General features: G+C 38.1%; 1 protein-coding gene across 1 annotated transcript in view; it reads right to left on the bottom strand.

Annotated features, from left to right (window-relative positions):
• prex2 (phosphatidylinositol-3,4,5-trisphosphate-dependent Rac exchange factor 2) overlaps window positions 1-26,173 on the bottom strand; it is a 106,537-nt gene extending 80,364 nt beyond the window's left edge. The window contains exons 1-5 of the mRNA XM_027174633.2: window positions 25,654-26,173; window positions 7,366-7,437; window positions 6,661-6,783; window positions 3,321-3,425; window positions 1,360-1,461 (exon numbers count right to left, since the gene is read on the bottom strand). Coding sequence (XP_027030434.2) covers window positions 1,360-1,461; window positions 3,321-3,425; window positions 6,661-6,783; window positions 7,366-7,437; window positions 25,654-25,779 — 528 coding nt within the window. The 5' untranslated portion in view covers window positions 25,780-26,173. The remainder of the gene's footprint in view (window positions 1-1,359; window positions 1,462-3,320; window positions 3,426-6,660; window positions 6,784-7,365; window positions 7,438-25,653) is intronic.
• Window positions 26,174-26,931: the final 758 nt, after the last annotated feature.

The following is a 26,931-nucleotide window of genomic DNA, read 5'->3' as shown; positions in this document are numbered from 1 at the left end:
GCAGAGAGAGTGTTCAGTGCGCATGTGTGATGTTAGCAGAAAGCGGTTTTAACATTGACATGGAGGGTAAAAACAAAGAAAGAAAGAGAAGAAAGGCTTACGGTAAGGCAAGAAGTAGGACGTGTTAATATAGGATCAGCTTTCCAGCGCTGAAGAGAACTGAAGGAGCAGGAAGTTGGCCACATATTCACAGATTGGAGTTTCCCGAGTCAATAACTCCTGAGCTAAACACTGTTACTACACAAATAACACCTCTTTTCTAGCGTAGTAATGTAGAGAGGCAGCTACAACCGTGTTTTGTGTAGTAACAGCGTTTAGCTCAGGAGTTATTGACTCGGGAAAGAACTCAGGAGTTATTACAAATCCTGTGTTTAAGCAAAACTAAAGTTTGTTTCCATATGAAAAAGGTTGAACATTACATATCAGTTAATTGCAGTTAATTTTTCAATAAATATTCAGTTTGGGCTGTGACTTTATCTCAGTTTTATATTTTGGCCCACTGTGAATTTGAGTTTGACTCCCCTGATTTAGAGCATAAACCCTGCTGAAATATACTAACACATAGAGAGCTCCTGAACTCCCACATGCAAAAACCCAAAGCTCCATCATTGTAGCTTAATTCTGATGTACAGAAAGGGAACATAGATCACTATCACTACGCTTAGTGAGAACGCTTATCTGTTCCAGCTGTGCGATCGCAAATGAAATGAAAGCTTCGTTGACATGAAAGAGCAGAATATCGTGGTTTTGTTACGCGCTCATGGGTGTTTAGCCTGAAGCATAAAGATATTGGAAAATGTTCTGGTTCAAAAATAAGTTGAGTGTCAGCAGCAGTGGTCTGCTTACTTTAAACATGGACTGACTTTGCTGGAGTACTTGACGGGACTGTATTGCTGACATTACCGCTAGTGTTATTAACAGGCTATGCTGTAAGTGAGGAAATATTTCACAACTTCAGGTTCAGGCTCTTAAACAAGACTCTTAAATCTAAATGGTGAAGTGGCTCAATGGGTTGTTCGAGGATTCTTTGAATTCTTTATTTTAGACACTGATGTGGAACTTTTAAAGGTTTTCTAGAACAAATCGAAGAAGGTTATCGATCTTTATGGCGTTAGATGAACTCTAAGCTTGGAGGCTCGCTTTGTCAATGTCAATGAACTTAATGAAGATAGAGTCTGTTGGCTGTGGGTTTGTAAAAAGGCACTTTAAAAAAGAAAACAACGAAATGAAAACCACATGAGACTAAATCTCTTCTCATGTAACCCACTTGCTTCAGTCTGGTTTCATGCAGTTGAGTTTTAATGCCCTAGGCAGGAGGTCAGCAGGCCGTAATAAGGGAAATAACAGATTTTCACTTACTCTGAGAAGCAGAGGATATTTGCAGATCCTCTGGATGGGAGCCACCAGGTAACCTTCCAGAGGAACCTCTGTGTTCTTTCGGCCTCCTAACATCATGCAGTTCTAATGAGGAGCAGAACAGTAGGATAGAACCAAAGAAAGTCAAAGAGCCAACAGAGTGAGAGAGAGAAAGAGAGAGAGAGAGAAAAAAAATGGAACAGAACCAATGAGCCTTATAGTGTACCATAAAAAGCTAAGACGAAATTAAAGAGGAGCTAGACACAAACAAAAAGCGCTTGAAGAAAGAAAATCAATGGATGTCATAGAATCAGAGAAATAAAAGAACCAATAAGATCTGAAAACATGCTGTAGACTAAAGAAACAAAAAGAAACATATGTAAAAATAAAAAAAAGTAGAAATGGTAGACGACTATTAACAATTACACAGAACTTGAGAGTACAGAGAGAGGACGATAATAATGAAACAGAACTAGGGCTGTGCGATATGGCTGAAAACTGTATCATGATATCAGTGTTTCATATTGGTCAATATCGATAATTATTGATATTTCTTATGACCCATTTAAAATAAGGACCAGGAGAAAAATATATTACATTTAAACATTTTTATTTTAAACGTATAATATCCAAAAAACTGCCATACTGGCATGCTGACTTTTCCTCTTTTATTTACAATTTCCTCGCTCGCTGCGGCTCATTTTCTGCTTATCAGTCACCAGTTACTGAAGAGGAATCCAGCAGACCAGCACAAGACTACGATATGGGGCAACCAAACTTGATACTGTTACATGATTGGCTGTTAGTGTGTCACTCCCTACGTTGCTAGGTTACCAGAGAGTGAATGCCTTTGTTAATGCAACCAAACTTGTTTTCTTCCGACAAAGAATAAAAAATATCGAACGTTTTATCGAACACATTTTTTAACGATATCGATCACGTGTCTATCTCGATACATATCATTATCGTTTTATCACCCAGCCCTAAACAGAACCAAAGAGAACAAACAAATACAGGACCAAATGGCTTCAAACCAAAAGTCAGTAAGAATATCAAGCAGGGTCAGAACAAAATCTGAAATGTACTAAGAAAGAAAAAGAAAAAGAAAAACAGAATCATCAAGTTGTGAGTAAGAACCAAATAGCAAAGAAAGATACAGAGAACCAAAGAGACAAATCTTAAAGGCAGTGAGACAGGGCCAAAGAAAATAATTAAAATATAATAATAATTCCACATAAGAGAACCATAACAAAACCAAAGATTAACTAGACACATCCAAAGAGAACCAGATCTGAGCCATAAACACACAACAAAATGCACAAAAATAGAACAAAGCAGCAGCACAATAATAATAATAATAATAATAATAATAATAATAATAATAATAATAATAATAATAATAATAATAATAAAGTAAATACTAAAGGACAAAGATTTAAAACAGAATCATATGGCACAGCAACGGGAATTGTAGTAAGACAGAACCAAAGGCTCAGCTGCTACAGTATACTTTGTGTATAATCAGATCTTCAGCAGCTTTATACAGTACACCACCAATGTTCACAATGTCAAGGCCATAAACTGCAGATTCAATCAAATTCTTTTAAAAGCATCAAACGTGCTACTTATTCCTCATCTATACCCCTATTATTAACTTCTAATATATTTAAAAAGCACATGAAGGATGTAAAGATCATCCCAGGTGGAAAGTGGAGAAAGAACCGTGGTTTGTCTTTGCTATTGTTAGAAATAAAAAGGTGGATTCATACAGTAGGTCTGCTCGGAACCACAACCTGGTTTTATGAAGCTTTAAAGACATGAACGATTGTCAAGTGCACCGAGGTGTGAGTACTGTAGGTATGCGAGTGTATATATCTCTTCTCTAGAACCTATATAGTGTATAATAATCAATACTGTTCATTTCAGTAAAGGAAGAAGGGACTGAGATTGATGCGAATACTTACCAGAAGACACGTGCGAACACTTCGGATCTTGTTAAGCTCCAGCAGGAGTCTCTGGGCTTTCTCGTGGTTTCCACAGTACTCATCGTAAACCTGAAACCTGGCTCTCTGAGGACACAAACAAAAATACACACAAGAACTTTAATGCTACTCAGGGTGTGTTACAGTTACTTACTCTGAAATTGAACTTAAGCCCACTGGAATATGGAATGTCCATCCATCCATCCATCTACTGTATATTCTGTATAGCTTAACCCACACTGGGTTCTTGGCACAAATGAGTCCTTCCCAGGGGACTTGGGCCATAAGATAAGGGATACACTGGTCAGGGTACAATCTCACACACACTTACACACCCACTCACACTCTACTGACAATTTAGAGATGCCAATCAACCTACAGTGTAAGTCTTTGTAGTCAATGTAAGCAGAGGAAACCTGAGAACCCAGAGGAAACCTTAAAGCACAGGGAGAACATACAAGCTCCACACTGAGCAGAAGCAGGAATCAAATCCCCAACCCCAGAGGTGGACAGTAAGCTCAATGTGCTAACCTAACTGCTAAGCCACCACGTTACAGTGGTACAGTGGGGATTCTGTGGTTAAGGTGTCGGACTACCATTTGAAAAGCTGCGAGTTCAATTCCCAGGTCCACCAAGCTGCCACAGCTGGGCCCCCGAGCAAAGCCCTTAACCCTCAATCGCTCAGTCATATCAAATGTAAAAAAAATTAGATAAAATGTAAGTCACTCTGGATAAGAGCATCCACTAAATGCCCTAAATGTAAATTTGACAAATCTCTTGTTCTTTCATTAGTAAGAGACCACAAGCATGAACTACATGTAGATCTCAGTGGGGAGTTTAAGATTAACTCAAGGTGTGCGTAACCAGACTCTGAATACACAGAACTTTCTACACATAAATACTGATTCATCTTTAGACTCAAGACTTGCAAAATTTACCAGACAGTCCTAATTTTATTACACATTGTAACCTCAGCGCACTTAAAGTGCAACTGTGCAACCTGGTGCAAACAGTGCAAGACAAGACAAACAAGACAGTGCAGGACAAAAGACAGTGCAGGACAAAAAACAGTGCAGACAAAGTTACAAGACAATACAAAAAGTACAAAAAATGCAATACACAAAAGACAGTAAACAGTAACAGAAACAGCGCCGACCGACCAGCGTATATACTGTATGTAAATACTGAATGTTCAAACAATATTTCGTGCAGTAACATTAGAATGAACACAGTTTCTTAGCAGCAGGTCATTTGCATAATATATAGAGTTGTGCAAAAAACAGCAAATGACTGAAATATTGTATAGTATGTGCGTAATGGCTGAGATATTGTACAATATGTGCAAAAACAGCTGAGGGTCTATGCAGTCCATACAGATGATGTGTGCGTATGTTGTGCTCAGTATAGTACAGTCCAGTTATTGAGAAGTCTGATGGCTTCTCAACATCAATTACTGTTTACTTTTAAAGTGATGAAATGAAATGTTTGACCACACGAAATATCCAATGCTAGAAATAAATAAAACACACTATGGATTTTTGTTACTTTGGCTTTTTGTGGAATATGTGTACATAGACGCAATACAGAACCCTAGCAGATTGACACACACTCGAATACTTAGCTGGAAAAAAAAATGTTTTTAAATCTAATCCCATCAGTCAGTGTGACAGAGTCTATTTGCTGTGGTCAGTCATAGAGAGGGTGATACTTATTCTCAAAAATAGCAGCGGTTATCTTGTGATTGCTGAATTATGTTTTAAGTAATGGTTGGCACTAAAAGATTCTGCCTATCGTCTTTGCGCAGGCCTACCACAGAGGAAGTGTCTATTTAACTTAGCTTGGCTTGATGGTGTTATTACAGCTCATGGGAGGTCTAATAGTGAGAATTAGCATACTGAGCCACCTGTCTAAGTATAGAATAGTAGATTAGAGATTGTACTCTACCCACTGTGATGGACTGTCCAGATGTTTGGCGATAGCATCGTGTCTTAGAGGTGGCCAAGACGAGCATATGTTATAGTTATCCAAAAAAAAACTTAAACCCTTATAATGACACCTGTGTCTTGGCAATTTATAAGGCAGTTATAAATTCTGTATAAGATGTCTGAAAAAATTGAAATTTTGTGATTTTAATCTCATCAAGTATTGTGTAGCTTTTCTCCATATACAGTAGTTAAACCCACTTTTAATGTAGCTCTCTCTCGGATCTTGAAAACTTCATATCCCCCAGGATATATCACATACACATGGAATGTACCATGAATGGTTTTTTTCACTGAGAGATAACCCTCCCGAGAGAGACTACAAAGAGACGAGGATAAGAAAAACGAGGGCTCGAAAAGGGACAGGACAGAACCATAACCGCAGCTGCACCCACCACTTCAGCCTCGCTACACACTTTGTTATAAAACATGTGGCTTTTCAATCGGATTTTTTCAGTCACGCTACGATTCGATGATAAAGTAGAAGCAGAACTCAGTGCTACAGAGCATGAAGTGTGTAAAAGTGTGTGATGTGGATTGTGCCATGAGAAAAATATTCTAAAAGGAGTAAATTATTGCAGGATTAAAAAAAAAAAAAAAAAAACATAAAAGTTTCCACAACATTAAGAACAAAGTAGACTGAAAAACTGGCGAATGTGCATTGTCTACATGGATTTTGTAAAGAGACGCAAAGGGGGTGGAGCTAAACGTTTGTAACGCTTGTTAATGTTGCTCATATGTCATAATTACGTCATATTTTATAATGAGGCTAAAGTCTTTAGCTCCAGTGAACGCTTACTAGCATATAAAAGATAATCTAGTACAGGAACACTAGCTGTTGTGTAAAAAAAGCTCATATAAGCCACGCCCACTCAAACACTTCTCTGGATGAATCTTAAATCTTATCAGTTAACTGGTATTTGAATTTTTTAATTCTTTAATCTAACTAAAATTGACCTTTTATTGGTTTATGGCTATAAAAAAATAGAAGTGCATATTCCATTTTTTTGGCCTTTGGGAAATATTTATTGGGAAATATTTATCATATATAAATAAATATACATTGGAGTTAAATATTTGTTATCACTTTCCTGTCTGTGCTAAAGTGACCAGAACTGTAGCTAGTCTCATATTTAGATAATGGACATAAATACATTTGATTGCTTAAGCAGTAACCAAAAAAACTTCCTAAAAAAGTGAGTATGGATCTGAAATGTGGTGAACCAGTTGATGATTCCTGTTTTTTTTTTGTTTTTTTTACTTTATTCCAGAAGGTAAATAGAAAGAATGAGAATGGGAAAGAAAAAATGTCATCATGTGTTTGATCTTCAGACACTTACAAAGTGAAGGAAGCAGCGTCCAATTTCGTGATGAGGGTGTGGGTCCGGCTGCAGCAGCTCCTCCACCATGGTCAGGAAGTCTCTGTGCACACACCGGATCTCCTCCAGGTTGGAGAACAGCACCTGGTGGGAGCACATACAAATTTAATAATACAAATCCATGGATGTAACAGAATGCATGTGTCTGAATTTTTGAACATTTTTCCTGGGTGATAAAGAATGGTTTCTGTACCCGATAATCTAAAACAGTCAGCAGATTTAGACTAAAACTAAGATTAAGACTCAGAGTCCAGTCTAGACACAGTTGAGTATCTGCTGCTTTCTACATTTGATATTTGTTAACCGTAACCTCTTTGTGACCCACAGCATCACATACACACACCACATCCTCCAAGAAAGACTCTGCTGTATGAGCCAAAACAAGCAGGACGCACAGATTCCATGTTTACGCCCCAAAGTAAGCAAGCGCTGTGCGTCACAAGCGCTCGTGGCCTTGCGACAAATTCTTCAAACTCATCAGCCTCCCCCGGCTGAAATAAACTCCAGCTGCTTCCTGTATCATCCTGTCTTTTCACCTTCATGCAAAATTAAACTATTTACAGTCTGGATTTAATTGCAGTCTGCAGTGTTTTAGTGGATTGCACCGATAACATTAGTTTTTCTTAAAGTCCCCAAAATATATCATGGTTTAAGGAGCAAACTTACCTTAACAGTCTCTTCTGTGATGTTTTTATCAATTTTAGTGACAGCATACTGGTTGAGGCGATGCAGGAATCCCTGTTTAATAAAAATAAACAGAAGAAAGCAGAAATAATTAGATATCACATATAAAGCAGAAATTGTAGTGAAAAGAGAATTATCTTATCAAGAGTCAAATGTCAGTAGAAAATATCAAGGCAGAAAATGAATGAAACACGTTAATTAATCAATCAACAGCAGAAGCAAGATTACAAAGGCGATACAGATACAGGAGCACTATACTGTATAAGCTCAAGGTTTGAGACAATTTATGGAAAAAAAAAAAAAAAAAGCAAAAGGAGCCGGAGGTTCCTAGTTGTTTAGAACAAACCAAGCTCAGGAAGTCAGCAAACCAAATAAATCATCTCGCAAATGTCGGCGAATGCTGACAAGACAGATTGTTGCATGAGGAAAGTGTTATCTGTTCTTTTATTTTATCAGCACCACACATTCGCTTCTGCACAGCCAGCAAAATACCAAGTCTCCTGTTTTATTGCAAACACTTGAGGTCAATCAGGTTTGTCCTTTTTTTAGATTTAGAGATCTTACAGAATCAGTGTACGCTTTTTAATCTATCTGACCGTAAATGAAAGCAATCCAACTAACCAATGGCGAAAGTTTGATTTTGACATTGGGTGGGACATAATTTATTTGACATTGGTGGGGACAACATTCCCCGTATTTTGTGCATAAAACTGTTGTTATGGTAACCTGCATAATCACGTTGCATATTGCTTCATACAGCGGAATATAGCTGCAGCCGACCTCAACACATTAGCGAGAAAGACAAAGCCAATCAAACAGCGACGTGGGTTAGAGAGGCAGGACACAAAGAAGGCAAAGGCCAATCATTTTAGAGAGTTGATTTACAGAAGCGGGATTCATTGCGGGGGTAAATCTGTTAACCGTTCGTGTTCCACAAGTTGCGCTATTTTTTCCAGAACGCCGTTGTAAAATATTTTCATCTTATTTAATGATTCCTGGATAAATGTTAAATGAAATAAGTAAAAAAGCACAAGACACAGACGGATATCAGTGGTTATGTATAAATATACATAGGCTTGGTCGAATTATTGCTAGGGACAATTGAGTGTTCCCTGGATATTGGTAGGGACATGTCCCTACCGTCCCTACCCAAATCGACGCCCTTGCAACTAACAGCAAAGATTATTAGATTGGTTAGTTAATATTCAAGAGCTTTTAAAACCCTTTTCCTAGAACATCGGAGTTCAATTCCATCAGCAAAATGGAAATCGACTAATCGGATATTTTCTATCAGTATACAGAATAAAGTTACGTTTATTGTTTTATTTCAAGTCATTACTTTGAAGCAAGTTGAAAATTTTACTCGATTTTTGATTTGAATTGAAGAAAAGTTATTCGTATATAAAATAGCAACAATTCAGTAAATTTCGACACACTAAAAAAAAAATCTTCCTAAGTAATTATAAGTGTGTAACTGCTCTTTTGAACAATTTGTGAATACATTTGTTTTTATTAATTATTTATAATAAATTCTAATAAGTTCATATCCAGGTCAATAAATGAAGGTATGAGAATTTCAGAATTAGTAACTTTGAGAGTTGGAACATTGCTTAAACCAGACGTTCAGACCACAATAAAACACTTTTACGGTAAATTATCTACAGTGAAGATCTACAGATACCGATTTCACTTCATTTTCTACATTCGGGCTCTAAAACGAAACACGTACTCAAGTCAATAAGGGAAAAAAGTTACATAATTTTCTAAACTACAGCTCGCTTACATTTGAGGACAAAAATCAGATACGCCTCCGTCCCTGAGGGAAAACATTCCCATCATCCAGAACGCCTGCTTTCCCAGGAGGTTAAAGATATTCAGTATCCACTATCCACATATATTCACTATGAATAAATCCAGATTTAAACTGTTCCTAATTTTACTTGTGGGTAAAAAAAAAAAAAAAAATTTAAGGAGAAAGAAGTGTTTTGTGATCATCAGTGACAGATCTAATAAAGCTGAGACACTAATCCTGCAGCAGGGCTAGAACACGTCGAGCTTCTTTAGCACAGAAAATCTGCTAAATACTTTAAGATTTAAAGCCTCTGAAAGATGTTTTATTTTGTGAATACGCATTTGTGTCATAGGATAATCAAGCTCTGTGGATCTGAGACATATTGAGGTTTCTCTGCTTGACTGTCCTACAAACTATTTTAATGACACTAACATAAGAAAATAAGGCATTTCCTGTTAGCATGTCTGTCCCAGATCTGCTGATTATCATTCTCCAATCTTCCTGGGATGATTCCAGTAAAGTACACAGCCAAATTAGCAGGTGAAGTCTCTCAGCTAGCATGCTAATTACAGAGCACTGAATCCACTGATTACAAGTGGCTCACATATTTCAACAATTACATTTTTAAATTGGTTCTGAAGGCAAAATGTACGATAGAATAGCCATGGCATGGACTAGACTGAATAATAAGATTCACTGTGGCTAGCTCTTTAGCATTTATTAGCCTTTGTGTGGCAAAGTGGTATCTGATTAGCAAGTCTAATTCCTACACCAATAGATACTGAATAAATATACACATATACTTTCTTACTTTGAACAAATTGGACTTAATGAATGCAGCTTTTTATACCAATTCAAATAATCAAAATTTCACTGCATATTCAGGTCACTTTATTGACTCAAATCCTATTTTTTTTTAACATAGTAATATCACTAGAGGTCAAATGTCTTGCTTAGGAGTATCATTTGAGCAAATCAGAAACCCAGGTGATTTTGGTTCATTGATGCATAAACTACAACCATCTCAGAACATTTTAATTCCAGGCCATAGCTCTGTTCCAAAGAACCCACAATTTTATGGTACACTAAACCCAAATTCCAAAATGCTCTGCAACCATGTTATTACAACCCCAGTTCTCTTAGCAGAACAGATAATTGCTTGCATTTTCCCAACCAATCCAACAATCCATAACATTTTTCTCTTGCTTTCCTGTACAAAATGATGCAGAAACAAAGACTAAAACTGAAGTGAGGAAAAACAGATGGTCAAGTTTAGCATTGATTTGTGTGAGAATAAAGGATCTGGGGTTTATGCTTGTGTAGCGTGAGCCTTGTATTGTACAAACCACTACACCGATAAATCAGCCGATTGTATGTGATTGAAGATGTGAAGGTTGGCTAGTTTAGTAGAAGTTTAGAAGAATGATGGCGCTGACCACCAGCCAGCAGTTTTCAATTTCAATTCAATTTAATTCTATTCATTTGTATAGACCTTTTAACAGTTGACATTGTCTTAAAGTTGCTTTAAAGAAGCATAGAAACAGAATAGAAATGGTAAAGTTTAAAAGTAACTTACAATTTATCTCTAACACTTACCCCTATCCTTTATCCCTAATTAGCAGGCCAGTGGCAAACTTACTGAGATGCTCTGGGGTAGAAAGAGAGGAAGAATGAGAGGAACCAGACTCTGAAGGGAACCCATGTCTGAAGCCACTGTTTTTTGGTTCGCAGGAGCTGCCTGGATGTTCAGTGGATGTTTATTCATACATTCATTCATTTTCTACCACTTTTCTGGTCACGGGGAGCCTGTGCCTATCTCAGGCGTCATCGGGCATCAAGGCAGGATACACCCTGGACGGAGTGCCAACCCATCGCAGGGCACACACACTCTCATTCACTCACACACTCACACACTACGGACAATTTTCCAGAGATGCCAATCAACCTATCATGCATGTCTCCCCGAGGCACGGAGAGAACATGCAAACTCCACACACACAAGGCGGAGACGGGAATCGAACCCCCAACCCTGGAAGTGTGAGGCGAACGTGCTAACCACTAAGCCACCGTGTCCCCTCTCACTGATTTAGCAAAACCAATTTTGAAAGGAAAAAAGAAAAATTTTATTGCAAAATATCTGTAGTTTCAGTGAAAAATGTCCTGTCAGAGTGTGTGAGCTAAAAACAATGCCACAGTGATAGAAACAGCTGTACAATGTTCGCAAGGGACCACAATATAATCAGTCCTGAGACTGGAGCTATAGTCTGGAGACTGTGGAGAAACCGAGCACCAGCTTCCTGTCAGTCTGTCTGCCTGTCTCACTATGTAGCTCCAAAGAGGGACGATGAACATCAGAGCACCGAAAAAAACACATGCTTTGTACAGTTCAGAGCCCGGATGTGCTTTCTTCAGGAAATTCTCCACTTGTAGGAGACCAGCACAATCAGAAGCAGGCGTCACAGCAATCAACTTGCCAGTATAGTTTTGGAATGCAGGACAGGAAGGAAAAGATGTGACTTTTTGACAGCTTGCTGGAACACCAACACACATTGACTGGCACACAGGAGTTTAGTGACAACAACAGACTTCATTAGAGACCGAAGTCTGTTTAACTTCTCACTAGTATGTACTCTGCAGTCAAAGAAATACAAGACACAGCTGATTCAGGACTCAGGATAGATATACTGTAGAACGGATAGAGACAAACTAAAAGAAAAGCAAAACAGGAAAAAATACTTGCTTTTTTCAAAGTGGCCTTAAGTAAAGCAAAAACAGTACCTCATGGGCATCCTGTCCTGGCAGACTATAGAAATAGTTCAGTCTTCACACACACACACACACACACACACACACACACAGAGAGAGAAATGCTTCGCTTGGCCGGTGCTCTGTGGAGGTTTGGAGCAGAAAATGCAGGATTTATTAGACACAGGCCAGACAACTGTCTGAACTAAAACTCAGTAGCTTTTCTCAAATCACAGTCAAATCTCTACATAATATTTTCCCAATGCCTGGAAAAACGTCCGTCACACAATACCTGGCTCCCTTCAAATCATCACTTGTTCTTGCACCTGCAGTCACGATTCAGCATTCCTTCAGGAGTTAGGAAGAACGTTTAGCAGGTGGATAACACAAGTCTCCGAGGCTCACTTGAGTTCACATGGGTTGCTATACTGTTTATAAGTTGTTCTACTACACCACTGTTAAATGCTTGAATCTGATTGGTCAGAAGGTGTTTAGTAATTTTCTACTTTCACCCACATCTCCAGATTCCCAGACCTTGAAGGATCAGAGCTGTTTTGTTGGCCATAATATTAGGTAGGTGGATTTAATGCTGTATATACAACACACACCAGACAAGAATGAAAAAATATCTATAATGCTGTAATGTGTTTCTCATAAACTGTGTATATTCAACCTTGTTAAATAAATGGATGTATGTTATGCAACACATCTCTTTAACACCAACAAATTTCATTCCAAGGTCATAATATCACAATAACCGGAAGATCTCTTGCTCCTGCACTTGTTATCTGGGTCTAGGTCTAAGAAAACAACAAAGATACTGAATGAACTGAGTGCACATAAAAAACACAGTCTTCCCTTCCTGACACAATAATATCCACAAGAGTTAATCACATAAGATAATATACTGTATAATAAATAAACACATCTATTTTATGTATTTAAAGATTTTTTCCCATATTTCAAAGGCCTAGGAATGGGCTAAAACCTAATACTACCGATCCAATACAGACATTTTCCCCTAATAATAAAAAATAAGCTTAATAAAAAAATATGAGAAATATTTTCCACTTAGTTTATACAAAAAATCGTAAGGAAGATTTGTGGATTGGTACAAATCCAGCAGTTAAGGCTAATATAAGTCTAATATCTGGGATATTTAGTATCCTGTTAGTACAGTGGCTTATGTTTTCACCTCTGGATCTTTTCCATAGTTTTCATAGGAACCGAAAAGGTATCATTTGCGACTCATTGGGATTGTATATCATTAATTTACACAAAATTGAAGTGGGGGGGGGGGAGATGGGGGCAGTACAGCTTCCCAGACTTGATAAAGTTACTTGCATAAGTATTTGCCCCGTTGCTGTGAAACTTTACATTACCTTCACTCAGAAGAATCGTTTGTGATATTTTCTATGCATCACATATGAGATAAATCAATGAGCGCTGCAAGGAATATGAATGAGCATGATGCATTACACAGAACTTCTTTGAAAGACCAAAATCATCTTCAATATTGGAAAAAAAAGATAATTTTAGTAAAATGAACCTTGCGAACCCTACATGGCTACCAGCTTTTCTTAGCAAACTGTTGCAATGCCTGTATTGTTATATTGCCACGTGATTGGTCACATGATCAGTGATTGCTCAGATGAGTTGTTCATCACTGTCAATCAGTATTACATTTTTTACTTCAACACTCAGATTTAACGCCTTAAAAGGAGTTTCACGTTTGCATGAATTTTTTTAATCCCATTTCCACTGCAGGAATCTTTTTTGTTTACTTGTTATTGGATTTTTTTTTTTTTACAAGATCTGTTATGTAACGTGTTACATGAGTTCATAACAGGGTTTATAAACAGGAACAGGGACAGCAGTACATTCTGTGCGAATAAAGAAAGACTTGTCATTGTGAATATGATCATTAGAAACAGACCGCTTTTGTTTCAAGACGGTTCAGTGATTCTTTGTTGTTTTAAGTAGTACGGAGTCACTAATTTGGTGTAGACAGCAAATTCTCTCCGAGGATCAGTAAAGTGTTTCAAGTTCAAAAAAACTTTGTTATTCTTGGTGGTAAATGCCATTTAAGGGATAAAGATGTTTTGGTGTGGTTTTTTTGGGGGTTTTTTTGGTGATTTAACATTCTGGAGAGATAATTTCACCCTTATCACATGGGGGGTGAGCTGGGTGATAACGTGAATAGGCTATGTCTGCAGGGTTTAATGAACCGGTGGAGTGTGAAAGCAGAGCAACAACCAGGAAAGTTTATCGCAAAGCTGAAGCAGCAGAAGCTTGTTTACATTTTGAATGCTAAAATCTGTAAGAATTCAAAAAATAGAATTCCTGCCAGCTGTTATGAGCAAGGTCATAGTTATGGGATCTGTGGTGTATGTAATCTCGGTCTCTCCTCAGTAGGTTAAACATGGCAAAATGGCTATCAACTGCAAAACAAAGGTTATCTGTCACAACCAGACCAAACAGGATGAAAGCCACGTTTGCGACTCCTTCATGAGGAGGCTAACAGCAGGTGACCGTTCGCATTCATGACTTTAAACAGAAAGTCCTCATGTGGGTTGAGGCAGTCAGTGCAGTGTGTGGGACCGTTGTTTTTTACAACATTAAAAATGTATGGCCCAAGCACACTAACAGTTACAGGAACTCAAAGATTTTTACATTACTTGCGCAAACTTTTATGGATATGTACAGTACTTGCGAGATGTGTTTACTGTACGTGCCTGCACCAGACAGGAAATGGATGCTGATTTTCTAGCTGTGGAGGAAAAGCTTCATTTATCAGCCCTGTTTCTGCATTGCATCAACAACACAGAATGCTATCCCTCGGTCTGCATACAGGGTCCACCAGCAGCAGCGACTATATCAGGCTAGAGAGACTTTTTGTCTAAAAGATACACAAGGACAATGGTGTCTTTTAGCGCAGCTCTTGACAACACCAGGACTCGTCTCAGCCGCAGCACAATGTAGCTACAGTGCTGGTAAATGTCCACAGGAAGGACAGACTATAAATACAGTTCTGATCATGTTCAATCTGTCCTTGGATATGCTAAAAAGTCATTTGCAGTTGTTCAAAGACTTCTGTGTGTATGCTATAGTCAACTAATGGTCCAAAATCCTACCACAAGACCGCAATGTGATTTGTTTTCCAGGATTCATTTGGTTGTATACTTATAAAAAGTTACATAATCTGTCATAAAGTTATTATACATATTATATTTAAGCTGTAAATCTGACACATAATCTGTCCATTATTTGTCAGTATGTACCGATAGGATAAACAATTAAAATAAAGCAGAGTTTGATAGGCAGCTCATGACAGAAACCGTCTCAGTGAGATGGAAGAGCTTGGGAGATCTCAAGCTCAATTCTAAATGAATCCACAGCCTGGTAACCAACGGAGCAAATCTTGCCTTGCTATCTGGTTGGGAAGGATGGCACACGATCACTCTTTCCTGTCCATCACAGTGACACTGCCCTGTTATGTGTCTCAGACGAAGCATGTGATATCCTTCAGTCTCCCTGGTTGGTAGCTGTCTTATGATAGTCGAATGACGTCCTCCTAATTGGAACGTATTTTGAAGAAGCCTACTGATAATGATTTCTTCTTTGGTAGAGGGTCATGTTCATCCATAGTGATGCTACTGGTAAAAAGTTGCTGGTGTCAGCCGAACACATTTTGGCGTACTCAATTCAATAAAAATGCAGCCTACAAGACTACAAATCTGGGGATTTCTTTCACTTAAGAAGCTTATACCATACATACTCCACTGGCTTCTTAGCTGCCGGGTCTTCGAACAAAGGAAGTGATTTGGGCTTATACAATGTCCTGTATTTTAATTCTGTCTCACCAGAGTTGCTTTTCGCAAAGCCTTTATAGCGGAAAGAAACACAGATAAACAAGGATTCAGGAGCAAAATACATTTTCACAACACCAGCTCCAATTACACTCTTAAAGAAGCATTAATGTTCAACAAATTCACTGACTAATAGAATTTACCTCAACAGTCAGCAAATCCTACTGAATATGCATTAGAATGAAGCTTTATATTTACTCCAAAGCTGATTATGCAATTCCATGACTGGCTGGATGTTGATTACGCTGACTAAGCTGGACTTTCTGTTACAAGTCTCGGTTGCTTTTTACCAGAACACTTTCACTGTCATTATTGTGCTACTGATTAGAACCTTGGTAACTATGAATGACCCACTTTTCCGGGAACAACCACTTTGAAAGTTCGACTTTGCTTTGAACCGTTGTCCTTGATTTTTTTATCCCCAATCCCTGTCACAAAATTGGATGCTGCAAATTGTGAAAGGTCCCCAAGAACCTTTTTATGTAAGTCCTTAGAGACAGGCATGAATGGGAATGAAAAGGGGAATGGCCGGGAAAAGGACCCCTTCGAAGGGCTCTGGGCTCAATGCCATCTTTGTATAATGGTAGAAATAGTGGCCTTTGCTAACCCGCCCAGCACGCCAGGCTCTGTCCTGTTAGAGCCTTCCTGGCTGAAAGACTAGCACAGACTACAGGAAGAGACATGTGGATGGCACCCTGCGAGTTCACCAAAACCAGAGATCAAACTTGATGAGCTATCCGATTGATTTGTCCTGGATCCATCCTAAAGCCATTGATTGTTCGGTCTGTAGGTTAAACCAAAGGTGGAACCTTTTTACTAAAGATGTATGATACAATTTCTTTAGATTTCTCTTCGAAACTGCTGAAAGCTTAAAATAGCCCACACAATGTGCTATAACACAGAGCAAGATTTATTGTAAATTAGTGTTAGGTCTACATAAAAATTGGAAGGAGGGTAAACAAGAAGTTCAATTTTAACATGTCAATATAACCAGGTTATAAATTACAGAGTTGTAAATATGGATGTTTATTAGAACAAAGGTTTGGTAGCATTTCAGGTGGTGGGCATTCTTTTGAGATTCTTTTGCCTGGCATGCTTCAACACTAGCTTCAAACATGCAACAGTAGCTTGTATTAATGCCCATTTCACGTAGTTTGGAGCCTTCACAAGTGGGCTTTGATGCCCCTCTAAGTGAGCACCTGTCACAAGGAAGGACAGCTGGCATGAGAGGACACATAGGCATCCTATTCATACACCAGCATAAGGATGCATTTACATAAGAATCGTCAGATCCCTCTAAATGTCTGTTTGTCTGTTTGCTGTGTTTCCTCCTCAGGCAGAGTTCAAATGCAGTGACAAAGAGGTCTGAGTCTAAATCTCTCCAAAAGCACAATGTAAAGCAAACATGCAAGACACGGGGTTGCATGTTGAACCAAAATTGCATGCTGAGCCAAAGGACTGAGCTGTAGAAATGTAAAGTTCATAGTTTTTTTTTTTTCAAATATTTTATATCTTAGTCTAGGATAATTGTGGTTACATGTACAGGTGATTTCCTGATTTTCTCAGACTTCAGAAACTTTTCTTTTGTATTGTCATCGAATTTCTCACCAAAGAATTAAACAGCTTTACATGAACATACACACCCCTAAATATAAATTATGCTCTCATGCTTTGAATTCGGTAAAACAGTCTAATTAAGTGAGAAAGAGCGTAAAAGACGAGGCTGCAGGATTTAAGTATTAAGTATTATTCTACGTGTTCTATGATCCTCCTTGATGGTTTCTAAAATGTTTGATTCACAATTGTAATTCTGATTCATTGACTAATTTGTTTTGCTTTTTTTGCCAAAGCTATGGAAAGGAGCAACAGCACAGGAAGAACAGAGCACAATGTAAAGCAGGGGAGGGCCAGGAAGGAAGGAAATCCTGCTTGCCATGAAACAAAAGCAAAAGGAACTCACCGACTGGAGCCCCTGAAAGCTCTCAGTAGCCCGCCTGACTCTTCACAAACCATGTAGGCTAAAGAGTGCTAAATATGCCATTAAGAGAAGGAAGATATATCCTAAATATCACACCTTATTACGTCTTGTATAATTGTTGGCTCTGCTGAAGTGTCGAGGGAAATCTTATTTTTGTGATCGAAACCGTGTAATACAAAGTGTATCCATAAAGACACCTTTCAAACACTTTCTTCCATTCTTTCATGGGAAATCGGATAACACCTGCATGATGAAAAGAAGTCAGAGATTCAAAAACAAACAAGACAGCGAATATATAAAGCTACATCATGTGGGAATCAATAGCTGTCTTTGTATGGCAGCTCTTTGTGTCTGTAGCCATTGGGGAAGACACACAGCATGCTATGTGACAAGAATATTCAAATCAAAGTGGAAGAACTTCTGAAGATTTTTCAGCAGAATAGACTCTAGAACAGATTGTCTGTTTGCTGAGAATAATGCACTACACACAGGCAGGGCGTTGCTAATTAGCATTTCCGACTGAGATGAGTCCCCTCAGGCTTAGCAGTGGAAAAAGTAATGTATGCATATTACAGAGACAAGAATCTAAACAATCCATGTAGACTGCATCAATCCAGCACTTCTGGTCAAGGGGAAATGCCTGACGAACAAATTCAGGAGAAACAGCAGAGTAAAGACTAGTGCTAGTGTTTGATTAGCCATGGTGAAGGTGAGGATGTTAGCTGTCAGCGCTCGTCTCCTTTCCAATTACAGCTGACAGCTTTTGCAGAGCCTCTGACAAATTACAGAGATGACCATGACTTCTTCAGAGCAGTGAATTCTTTCAAACATGTTTCTCTAAGCACTTTTCAGTGTTGTATAACCAGCTGTATTGCCAACATCTACTGAACATCTACTAATTGCAAGCAGGCACACATAGATTTATAATCTAATTTTGCCTGCTACAAGATTTTCAGTCACGTAAACACCATAATGCAAAATCCTAACTTGGAAATTTATATTAACACATTAATATTTATCACAACACAGTTAGTTCGAATTCTAAATGGATTCCTGCTCGATACATACGATCACTACATAGGGTATAATAATAATAATAATAATAATAATAATAATAATAATAATAATAATAATAATAATAATAATAATAATAATGGAGATCTTGTGGTATATTTTTGGTACAATAACATTTAGTATTCAGTAAATAAGAAAAAAACAGACGTTTAGCACACACCTATGTCAAGATGAGTCTATTTAGTTACTTATATTTTGTAACAAACATTATCATTAAATAGTAAATATATATATATCTATATATTGTAGCGTGTATTTCACATAAATACTCACATAAATGTAAACATGGATTTTAACCTAATAGTCAGATTATAGTAATTGGTGCATTTATACAGTTAATCTGTTCTAATATCTTACTTTTAAGGGTGAAATAATGCGTTTTGTACAATTTGCATCCATAGAAATTAGAAAAATCAACAAACAATGTGCTTCCAATCTGAGAAGAAATGAATAACGTGATAAATTTAACATACGTACTCTGTCAGTTGAAGTATTTTTTAAATAATAGTCATGCTGCTAACACAATGCTACCATGCTAAAAGGACTCTCAGTTCTTAGATTAGTCTACTGAGCATTTTTTTACTGTAGGCCTCGGTTAAAGAAAATGCCCTTTAATCAAAGCTGCTGTTTCCAAAACAGCAGGAGTGAAGATTAACTGGCAGGAAGATGTCAAGGAATGGGGTGAAGTGACCCCAGGAGGAGGGGCAATACCGCGGTCACTGCTTGTTCTGAGCATTCATACCCCATTTGGCTTCAGTCCTCGTCACATGCTTGAAAGTAATACAACAATTCGATTGGCTGCTCCTGTAGTAAACAAACTCCAGTGGGAGAAGAAAACTAACATGTGTTTCCAGGTCTATAAGGCACCTACTGTACTGCAGCACCTCCGACTTTTGGCATTAATAAAATATTCAATATAATATAGTAAAGTAAGAGATAAATACTCGCCTCTTTGCCTTCCTTAAGCTTTTCTCTACTCTTTGAACCTTCTGCTAGGACATTTAAGAGGAAGGGATTCATTTTTTCCCCATGGTTTCTGTCAAACTTCAGAATTAATAAAAAGTCTATGTTGTAAGTTATTTTAGACCGAAGTCTGGACCTCTGGATGGTTTGGTTTTTTTTTTTTTGGTTGTTTGTTTATGTTTTATTTTACCTTTCCTACCATGCAGAAAAACTTGCATGCCAAGGCCCAGTCAGCAGTGACGGTGGATCTCAGCTAACCTCAGAACGGCTCAGAATGAAACTTCTGCTTGAGGTTTCACCGTAAGCTTAATTTTCTGTTATTTTTACTTCTTATTGAGAACTTACATATAATAATAGACACTTGATACGCGCTATATGGCCAAATGCATGTGGACAGCTGACCAGCACATTTTGAACATTCCAGTCCAGATTTATTTTCAACATTGTGGAAAAAACCTCCACTCTAATGGAAAGGATTTCCACTAGATGTTGAAGTGTGGCTGTGGGGATTTGTGTTGATTCAGCTACAGGAGCATTATTGAGATCAGGGACCGATGTTGGTTCAGAAAGTCTGGGGTGCAGACAGTGTTCCAGTTCATTGCAAATATGTTCAGTGGGGGTGAGTTAGAGTCAGGGCTCTGTGCAGGACACTTGAGTTCTTCCACACCAAACTTGGCAAACATGGTGTCTCGTAGGAGGTAGTTTTCAAGTAATGTCATTTTGACATGTGAAGTGAAAGCCTCCATGAAAGCGTGTCCTCTGTTTCCTCTATCAGAGCATTTTTATAGTTACAGGCCTGAGTGGCTACTTGTGAAACATTCATGTAACATTTGAAATTGGCATAGAAGCCTATATTATCGCTCGATATATACACAGTACATTACAGCACAGTGGAATACTTTTCTTAACATATCTCAACAGAGGAGCTGGGTTTAGTGCAGGGGCAGCAATGATACAGCACCCATGAAGCAGAGAGGGTTAAGGGCCTTGCTCATTTGCCCAACAGTGGCACTTGGCAGTGCTAGGGCTTGAATCCTGACCAATTCCAATCAACAACCAAGAGCCTTAACCACTTGAGCCACCACTTACCCAGACTGCAAATGGACTGAAACTGCAGCATAGCAACAACAGCAAACAGTAGCACAGCAACAAGCAAAACTGCTAATGTTAGTATTAATTAATAAAATTAATTAATTAATGATATATACATATATATGATATATACTATAGTAATGATATATACATATATATGATATATACTATAGTAATGATATATACATATATATTGTACTTTATGCAAATCTACAGTAGCTTACTTGCTTATTTGTTTAATTTAGCTGACATAACTTGCAAGAGAGAAAAGAAGGAGAAAATATTTAATTCGTTTATATTATATAGACTTTCTCTAGCAGTTTAGAGCAATTTATTGAAGACATGCGAGTAGTCTAGTACACATTCTGCGGTCTGATATGTGAAGCGATTGGCGCCTCAGCAAATAAAATTGTAATACTGGTCCTGCTTACAGCCCTGCATGAGAAACATGTGACCTGCCAAATGCGAGTTAAATGCTAAAAGATTTCTCACATGAGACACAGCAGAAGAGATTGTGCATTGATGTAGGCCTATTTGTCATATTTATTTGTTTGCACATGTTAATAATCTATGAACAAATCAACAAGCTCAAAAATATTTCTTTTTTAAAAGCTCCAAAGAAATTAAGTCTTGAATAGTGATAATATTTACTAGCGCTCTGGGTCCAGTGCCCCTGATGAGAGTGTTTGAGCTTATCTTTAATGATCATTTTATTATGAGCTTTAAAAAAAGAGGAAAACAGAGTACAATCTGTAACATAACATTTAGCTCAGTTGCACAACTGCCTGTGGTGCATCCAATAAAAACAACACTGTAATATTATACATTTCCATGCTAAATATTTTTTTTACTCTGGAAACAAATGTTTCACTAGAGACCCAAAGGAGTAGTATACTGTACATTAAAACACTGCAAAGCCCCACAAGGAAGATAAAGCCAATTTCTTTTTTATGGTGCCACGATTTAATTTTTATGTGTTTCATTATCCAGCTTAAAAAACATGACATTGGGTGGTCAAGCCTTCAAGCCACAGGCCATTGAAGAGGAAAATGTTGCAGAGGGACTAGTTAATCGAGCCGAGGCTCAGTGGAACACACTCTACTCACAGGCAAATCTATTTTTCTACTGAAACCAAGCCGTTAAACGGATTTCCTTTACTCTCTCCCACATGTAGGCTTCATTAAAAAATCAATTAGGTAATTAAATCTTACATCAAATCAACAAAATGGGTTTTCCAGTACACTTGCAATGCAAGGACAGTTTTATACACCTTATACACAGACATGTCAAGATTCTTGGTTTCCAAATATATAAAATAAACAACTTCTTAAGAGACTCCCGCTATCAAGATGAACAGTTACATAAGAAATTCTAGGGAATTCATAGACACAGCCCTTTAGGACACTTCCTCTGTCTGAGAACCAGAGCCAAACACACTTTGCTAATTTTTTACTAAGACATTAAGTAAGATATTTTTTTTAGATTTATTCTGATTCTTAACCACATCAACCCATGTATGTATTAATTAGAGTAGGTTTCATATCATGTCTGACTTTGCTTTCTGGAATTCTCTCAAGAATTCTCAAGAAATACTCCAGCAGGATATATGGTTTATGCAAGAAGGCACCAAGCCCAGGCTCTCACGTCTGAGCCCCCTATGGCAATTTCTCCAGGCTTGTCTACTAGGAGCCAAAAGGTCTAGCATATACCCCACCCACCCAAAACCTAACAAACACAAATGCCCTCTGTTCAACATGGCACAGATCTCTTGGTACCTCCAGGCAAAAAAAAGCCTGAAGTAAGTCAATGATTTCTTAGGGTCGACCTCAACAGGCCTTCAGGGTCAGAGAGGAAGTCTGGTTAAAAGGGCTGGCGTAACTAATGAAGATGAGCTGTGAAAATGCTCAGTCCCACACCTCATGTGGGACTTGAGAGAAGTCTTTAATCATTGATGCCCTGGATGATGTTTTCATTGGAATCTTTTTCTTATTTAATGATTTGCATAGGAATATTTATCATCAACAAATCAAGTGATCAACCTACACTGTACACATCATGCTAATACGACCATCAACGTCATGACACTCATTGTCTCGTAGACTTCTAACTAGCCGGGTCTCTGACATAACTCAGCTTAATTGCTTTTCTGGACTGCGAGCCCTATGTCTCGCATCAACGGCTACTACTCTCTTTAATGTGACACTGAACATCGGTAGAACATGGTGAGTGAAAAAAAGAGTCTTATGCTCTAGTTTTTTTAGGAACTAACAGTCAAACATTACCTTCTATTCAATGGCATTGTGACTGCACCAGTAGTGTCACCCTATGACATCAGAGCCGCAATTATAGCAACAGTAATCTGTGAATAGCTGACACAGATTGCTAATAGGAAAAGAGCTTAGCTGTTAAGGTTCATTGACAGTGAGCAAAAGGTGGGGTTTAAATCTCAGGACTGAAAACCACTGTGGGTCCCTGAGCAATATCATTAACCCCGACAGATTCATTCCTCTCTATGCGAACACTTTCTTCTGGGAATCGGGTGTGAGAGAATCAAATTAAAGCATCGCTGGTGAAAGGTTACTCTAAAACAAATTTCAAGTATCCTGGAAGTTCCTAGTATTCTAAATGTATTAATTTCCCAAGGGACATATTAAAGAATATGTCCTGCTCCTTAAAAAAGTTAAGAGCTCCTGCTCCTTAAAAAAGAACCGAACACCCTGTATACGCTAGGAAGATGATTTCTAGGAAAAGCGGTTGTTGCATTTTGCCCGAACAAAAACAATCCCCCGTACCTACATTGAAACCATCTGTGGTAGAGGAATGCGTACAAACACATGGTGTGGGAAACGACTCTCCTAATGACACACAGCACAGTGCCCTTAGCCCTGCTCTAAAGTACAATTCCCACTGTTAACTGGTGGGAAAAGTGGATGCTTTTCAATATACAGTATGTACGCCTGTACTTTTGGGTCTTCAGAGTACACCTGATCTTACATGAGCGATCTTATAGAGTCTGTTTCCTTATCCAAGGCACGGAAATGACTCTTTTGTCTCGGATATACAGCAGCATTTTTTTAAAAACCATTTCCTCAACTTCCTGCCTTTGACTCTCTGTTTATTCCATAATACCATTAAGCATGTGCTATTCTTCCAGTTTTAGAAGGGATTTAAGCCTGGGATTATATAAAGGAGTTAAAGGAAGCAGTGACAGTCCAGGTGCTTTTAATACAGAATCTACCTGTGTTAGTGTTGGTATGCTGCCACTGTTGGGTGAGTGTTGTGCTTGGTACACACACATACAAGTTACACATATTTGCATGTATTTGCCATTCTAGACAAGATGGCAAGCTTTGAGACATTTCCTCCATTAGAAAACTTGATATGGTCACATTTTGCCCTTCTATCCCTTCCATCAATGATATAAACACATCATAGAAAGACCCACTGCATAATAACATATAGCATCATCTCATCTGTATAAAAAGACACTTTATCTTTTAAACGAATAATAGCATACCAGAGAGTGTATCTAGTCACTTTATGAATGAGAGCCAATGGAATAAAAAATCCACTCATACAGTTGAACACAATGGCAGGTTTTACACTGTTATGTCAGTCAACTCCTCCATTCCTCCATTAGAAAGCCATTCTTTGTTAATGACACCTCAGTGAATACGATGTATTGTACCCATGTACTACCCATAAGGCTTTGAACACTCGCAAACGCCAAACCCTGTCAAAATAGTCTTAGGCAAATGGGGTTCCCCAGAGGTTCTTTGGATGGTTAAGACCTTAATAGCAAGGAAACATGTCTAAATGGTGAAACCACCAGTTCACCAAGGGTTCTCCCTGATATTGTAGAATGGCACAAGCCATATATAATATAATATAATATAATATAATATAATATAATATAATATAATATAATATAATATAATATAAGGTCCAGATGGGACTTTTTGCAAACAAATGTATGTTCCATGGTTAAAAAACCACCACCAACAAAATCCCTAACACATTCTGACTAAAGGACTGAACATAATTCAGTTTAACTGCTATAATGAGCTTAAGACTTTTGACAGACCAATCCACAGATTAAGCCCAGGTTACATTAAATTGCTCACTTCAGCACTTTTTCTTGCTCTGCCATATCAAATTAAAAGCCAGTGAGTTGTTGGTTTAAAAACTTGAGTTAAGGAATAATTCAGATGCATCAAGAGAGGAAAAAAACACCGAAATGTGTATAAAGTTCTGGTCTGCGTTTACAACAAGTTCTCAGATCTGATTAGTCAGAAGGTGTTCTGTTCATTTCCTATAACAGCAGCTCTGAAAATAGTTTTGCACTTGCGTGTCATGGGAATGATATGGAAGAAGACGTGATCACAGGAACTAACTTGAAATGCCACAATATTACTATAAAGTTCATTATACTGTAAATGGAAAGGTTTTAATAGCAAATTGCTCTGGTGTACAGGAATAGGATGTACAAGAGGTGCTGTTGTAGGGAAAAATATAGAGACCTATGTCAGGTTAAAAAACAAAAAGTTTATCAAGATAAAGGTTAAAACAGCTCAAGACATACAGAAAAAAGGAAAACCATAAAAAGATGATTTTGTCAGCAATATCATACAGTTACTTTGGATTACTGTCTTATGCAATAAACCATGGTAATATATCTGTGATGTATATGTGATATATTTGTTATATGGTGTATCTCTGGTGTCTAGGTGAGATAGTTAGGCTTTATGTTGCCATACCGAAAGAAAGTGTAGGGTCTCCACATAATCCCGCTCAGTGTGCAGCAGTTCCCGCAACACGCAAACGCGCAGGCGCAGCTGCTTCTCCACATCCTTTGCGCTCTCCGCTTTACTCTCCTCACTCATCTTACTCCTGAATGCTTTTTAACTCAGATTTAAAAAAAAAAAAAAAAAAAGACCTCCACAGGTCTCCTTGAAACAAAAGACTTTCCGACAGAGACTTTGTGAAAGTTTACTCAGTCGAGAAGTCGTAGCTGGAGAGATAAGAGCATGATGAAAGCTGTCCGGTTCAAGTCGCAATAGTTCAAAGAAGCGGCGAATAAATAAAGCAGCAATCCAGAGGAAGGAGAAATGTCTGGATTTCTCTCCTGAAGTGTCCAAAAGTGTGCAGCAGTGGCTTTGTGGCCATCAGTCATGATCTGTGGTCCATGTGCCTGCCCACCATCCCACACACACACACACACACACACACACACACACACACACACACACACACACACACACACCCTCCTTCAGCACTGCAAGGAGAGGAAAAGCTCAAGCCTGGGGCTTCATGCCAGCACGGTGCAGGGGAAACACTGCTGATCACATGGGGGGCCATTACATTCCCACACTTTCCCACACTCCAACTGCACCTCAGATCTCTCTCTCTCTCTCTCTCTCTCTCTCTCTCTCTCTCTCTCTCTCTCTCTCTCTCTCTCTCTCTCTCTCTCTCCCTCTCTCTCTCCCTGACACACACACACACACACACACACGCTCGCACACACACACACACTGGCCTCATTCTCCCAAGTGGGCTGTGAATGACATCTAGCTATACACAGTGGAGTGGGATAAGGTTCCTAAAAGTTATACAAGACATGCACAACACTTATGTTTTATAAGCAGTGTAAAAAACAACAACAATGCTTTCATAAAATGTTATAGGTTACAAAATGATCAAGGCAGCATTCTAATATTCTCCAACATGGCGAAATCTTCTTAAGTCCTTTTTTTAAACATTGTAACTCTTCCTTTCTTTAATATAATCAACTTTCAAATATTCTTCAGTATTGTTAAATATTATGGATTCATCCTCAATATGAAATAATGTTATAACCGACAAGGTAATCAAACATTACGAACTTTCTCTTAATATGTTATACAATTACAAACTCTTCCTCAATATAAAGTTACAAACTCTGCCTCATTATAAAGTAGTTATAAACTTTCCCTGTAATCTTACATCATGTAGTCTTCCTAAATACAGTCTTATATTATGAACTCTTAACCAATATA

Source organism: Tachysurus fulvidraco, chromosome 25, assembly GCF_022655615.1.
Source record: "Tachysurus fulvidraco isolate hzauxx_2018 chromosome 25, HZAU_PFXX_2.0, whole genome shotgun sequence".
In the NCBI taxonomy this organism is placed as follows: Eukaryota; Metazoa; Chordata; class Actinopteri; order Siluriformes; family Bagridae; genus Tachysurus; species Tachysurus fulvidraco.
The sequence above is the reverse complement of the archived record's forward strand: the minus strand, read 5'-3'. Positions and strand labels throughout refer to the sequence as shown.